Source organism: Arachis hypogaea, chromosome 12 (assembly GCF_003086295.3).
Source record: "Arachis hypogaea cultivar Tifrunner chromosome 12, arahy.Tifrunner.gnm2.J5K5, whole genome shotgun sequence".
Lineage (NCBI taxonomy): Eukaryota > Viridiplantae > Streptophyta > Magnoliopsida > Fabales > Fabaceae > Arachis > Arachis hypogaea.
In genome coordinates, this window is record NC_092047.1 from 84,718,564 (window position 1) to 84,723,624 (window position 5,061).

The 5,061-nt window shown below is 24.4% G+C and overlaps 1 protein-coding gene across 1 annotated transcript; it reads right to left on the reverse strand.

The window, feature by feature from the left end:
- Positions 1-1,035: 1,035 nt before the first annotated feature.
- LOC112730185 (uncharacterized) lies at positions 1,036-1,893 on the reverse strand. The gene has a single exon (XM_025780283.1). The coding sequence runs from the start codon at positions 1,891-1,893 to the stop codon at positions 1,036-1,038; it is 858 nt and encodes a 285-aa protein (XP_025636068.1).
- Between the last annotated feature and the right edge of the window lie 3,168 nt (positions 1,894-5,061).

The following is a 5,061-nucleotide window of genomic DNA, read 5'->3' on the forward strand; positions in this document are numbered from 1 at the left end:
TGAGTTTAGAATTAAATACATTATTCGGCAGAAGTGTATATAAAACAGTGGCTTATATATTTGAGGACAGGATGTTGTTTGGTGTTAACAAAGAAAGATGTCATTGGAGAGTGTTAAGAAGAGATAATACATTTAATGTGAATAACCTAAGTTATTATTATGAGTGTTAATTTTTGTAGGAAAGTGAAACATGAATTTTTGGTTTGACATTTATCAGTGAACGTCTATAAACTTTTTGAGAGGTAAAAATCTAGCTATATTGGTATCTCAAGAGTGAACATTTAGTTGATATTTCCTTTGAGTATTAATTTTGCAATCTTTTAAGTTTAATTTTTCTGTTGTTGTAAGGTTTTTTGTGTTTGACTTGATTAATTTTTTATTAATTATTTATCCTTGATGGCATGCCAAAAAAAATTTAATTAATTAAAGATCAATTTTTGTACATTTTTCCCTTCTTGGATGGAAGTTGTAACTCAATAATAATAATAAAAAAAAACAGGAAAACTTATATGCGGAAAAAATAATCAAATAATAAGATAATTGGATAATGCACCTTGCTATTTCATGTATCAAACAACACTTTGGTCTAAAATAAAACTAATATTTTTTCTATTAAATAGTAAACGGCAAACAAATTAAAAGAATTTAAATATAATTATTTTAAAAGTCAACCTTAAGTGTTTGTTTGGACGTTATTATTTTGATAAAAAAAAAATTTTATTGAAAAAAGATTTTTTTTTTATTTTTTAGTGTGTTTGACAAATTTCAAGTAATAAAAGTAAAAGCACTAGAAAAATAAAAAAAACATCTTTTTTAAGAAGCTGTAATTTACATCTAAAAGATATTTTTTTCTTAAAAAAAAGATATTTTTCATGTAATAAATAAACAAAAAAATATTTTTATATTATTATATCCAAACATAATTAATAGATAAAAAAAAAATTTTTTGCATGAGATACCCAAACATAAAATTACTTCTACTTTTCTATAAGATCTTAATTTTTCTAAAATTTTACCCAAACAAGTCCTAAGTCCTTAAAGCTTAAGCGACAAATCAAGGCTTGGAGACATAGTAGTGGAAGGTTCATCTGGCTTTGGATTCTGATCATGAGTATCATCAATCCTTGTTGGGTTGTTATTGATGGCTGAATTAGAAGTAGAAGCAACATTTGTAGAAGAAACTCCTAATAGGGGAATAGTTCTACTGCCACCGTTATCATCTTCTCTAAACAAATTCAAATTTGAAGAACCTCCTCCATTTAGTTGCAATCCCTCAAGCATCCCTGACCGTGACCAATTATGGTTATTATGATCAAACCTAAGACGAGACCAAGGATAAGAATTAGGTTTGTGAATCATGGAGTCGATCCTTACCCCAAGTGCCCTATTATATAAAGGGTGAGAGGTCAAGCTAGGGTAAGTAGAATAATAAGGAAAGTGAGGGTGACCAAAGCCAGATGCGTCGATTGCTTGGCGACGTTTCGCTATGGCGCGCTCCTGTTTGTGTGCGTTTTGGTGCCCTCCTAGGGCTTGCGAAGACGAGAAATTTCTGTTACAGAAGTTACAAGAGAAGGTTCTAGACTCTGAAGTAGTCTTCTCCTCGGTGTTTTTATTCTTTCCTTCATCAATGTTGTTAGCCAAAGAAGGCGAGGATTCTTTCGTCACCCTCTTTCCCGGGTTGAAAAAATCGAGCTCCTGCACTTTCGAAGAACAACGAAGCGATGAATCATCGTTCGAGAGCTTTACAAATGCCAACATCGTTCTCGAATTGGAGGCTTGGTCCACCAGTTCGGTTGCCAAATCATTGTCCCTCGTATTGTTGGTGTTATTACCACTCCCTTCAGAGATGCTAGAGGATTTAGAAGGACATGCATCCGAATTTTGTGCTGCCATGGCTCAATACAGTGAGAAGAGGTATTTGGATTTTGAAATTTGAATTTGAATCAAGTGGTTTTCAGATAGTGATGAGAACGTTATTTATATAATGAAACTTGTATAGGGTTAGTTGATTAGAGTTTATAATTGTACTCAACATTACAAGGTTTTATCTTGATTTAATAAATATATTGAGATCTTTACAATTATGATTATTACCAAGGGTTCTACTTTTCCAATCAATATCTTTGTATTAATTCAGGAAATCTTCGAATTAAAGTTGATTGATTGATTATATGATTCGGAAGCGTTGTGTACATAGTTGCCAGTAATGTTTATTTATTTTTTGTATGATTTAAATGTAAAGTTCATCATTATATGCTACTTTAACTCGAAGCCTTTAGTGCAAGTTGATAAAACTTGGTCAATTTTAATTTGGAAAAATATGGGAAGAAAATGAAAATACTAAATAATGTGAATAATGAATATATTGGATGTTTATTTTACTAGGTGTGTGGATGATTATTCTAATATTAAGATTTAGGTGAATAATTTAAAGGTGTAGTGTATTTTAATTTGATTAGTGATTGTTTATGTTGTTTAAAAAAGTTATTGGTTATTACCTAGCATTACATATATTTTGTAAGGAAAGTAGTTCTGTTTGAGCCACAATCAAACACTAAGGCCATTTTGAATAAACAACTTAAATAAGTTCTTTTGAAAAAATAGCTTAAAGTATAAGGTATATTTTTTTTGTTGAGGTTATTTTTTTAAGAAAATGATAAAATGACTTATTGAAGAGGAGGAGTTATATATTTTTATTTTTTTAAAAAAATTATAAATTAATTTTTTAAAAAATTAAAAAAAATTTTAAAATAATACCAAACATACTGTGACTTTTCATAGTTTAAAAGTCAGAAAAAATAGCTTCTACTGCTTTCTAAACAGAGCCTAAATTAAATTGTGCGTGTATCCTCTGATTAATGAAGAATTAGTCTTTTTTTTTAAATAAAAAATAAATCCCTGATAATTGTACACATATATTTGATTTGTATTTACATATACGTATGAGATTTGAAAGCATCAACACTTAAAAAGGAAAATAATTATCTAGCCGTATTTATTATGTACAAGGAATAATGGCTAACTATAATGTAACTTACTATGGTGTACAGCTCCCTAGAAGAAAGATTTCGAAAGAATTTTTTATGTCCTTTTTTATTACACTAATACTAGCAAATATACCTTGTACTATTTAATACACGTATTGAAATAAATTAGAAGATTTAGAAATTTCAAAATTTTTTCAAATCTCGTTTAATCTAATTTATTAATAGATGATCATTTTCTTCTTTTTTTTTATGGACAAGTAGATGATGATATTTGATGTATTGTTGGAAGCTTCGAAACACGGGTATTTTGTTGAATTTCGGATACCACATTTATCGATATTTGTTCAACAAATATATCTACTGCGTCTAACTATCTTAATAAAAAAAATTAAATATATTTGAGACACATTTAAATACCATCATATATTAACGTTATGTCTAATTTTATTTTTAACATATATTTTTTAAAAGAAATTAAAAATAATATATATTATTATTTATTAAAATAAAAAATATTTTAAATATTTTATATAATTAAAATAAAACATTAAAAATTAATTTATATTTTAATATTAATAATATTAAAATATTATTATAATTTATCTAAAAAATACTTTATATTTTATATATGTATATCTCTATATTTTATAATAAAATTTTAAAATTTGTATGTGAACATATTTCATATCATATTATATTCTGTGTTTTTGTCCGAATTTATATAAGTATCCATGCATTATTATAAGTTTAAATTAAAGTCATTTGCTTTTTATGTCTGGTATATACTTCACACTTGGCCACAGTTAAACAAAGTCATCAAAAGTCAAAACTTTCTACAATTAAATATGAAATATCGAAATCACCCATCCCACTTCACGATAAATATGCACAAATTTTGTATGAATACTAAAAATAGTCATCACAATAATTTTGTACTTTTATTCATGTTTTGACGATAAATGTAAATCTAGTTTATTTATATTATTTATGAGGTTTGATTATAAATATAAATTAAGCTTGATTATATTATTCATATAAGTTTGATTATGGATGTGAATTTAGTTGATTATTTTATATACAAAGTTTGATTATAAATATGATATAAAATTATTTTAATAATTAATTTTTTATGTGGGTAACTGATAAAAATTACTCTATACTTAAAATAAGTGTCATTTTTATCTTTAAATAATTACTCAAATCAATATATCATATTTTTAAAATTAAACATTTTAGTCCATCAAATTTAAAAATATTCAAAACAATTATCAATGTTTAATTTTATTGGACAATATAGTCTTTTTTGCGTTAATTACTAATAGTGAATACTGCTAACGTGAAATGTTAACTCATACATGTGACCGTTAAGTATCTACGTATCCAATCTGGACAAATCAATTCTTAAAATAAAGTACAAAACAATCCTTAAAGAGTTAAAAAAATTCTCAAAACAGTTCCGAAAAATTTTAAAATTTTTTAAATAGTATTTTTGAATTATATATATAATTATTTTAAAATTAATAAATTTTAATTTTTATAATTTTTGGTCTATTTATCTCAAAAATAATTATTTTAATTATTGTTTTGTATATAAATAATCTAATTTGAGATAAATAAAAAATTTTAGATATTAAAATTTTTTAATTTAAAAATAATTATACATAAATGCACCTAAATTTGTTAACATTTTTGCTGTTCTTGTTAGCAACGACGGATCTAAAAATTTAGTAAAAGAGAAACTACAAATTAAATTAATATTATATAATCAAATATAATATTATATATTTAATAATATATATAATCATGATTCATATTTTTTAATTAAAAAATACTAATAATTACTTGTTATATAAAAAAAGTTATCTTAGTTCTTATAAAAAAATTTTGTTTTTGGATTCAATAAAATATAAAAATGATTTATTTTTTAATTAATTTATATTGTTAAATATTATTGAGATAATAAATTATATTTTTATATTTTATATTATAAAAAATGCTATAAACTAATATAAATAAGTTGTTCTAATAATTTTATAATGTGCATTTAAAATATATTTGTGAATAAAATATATAT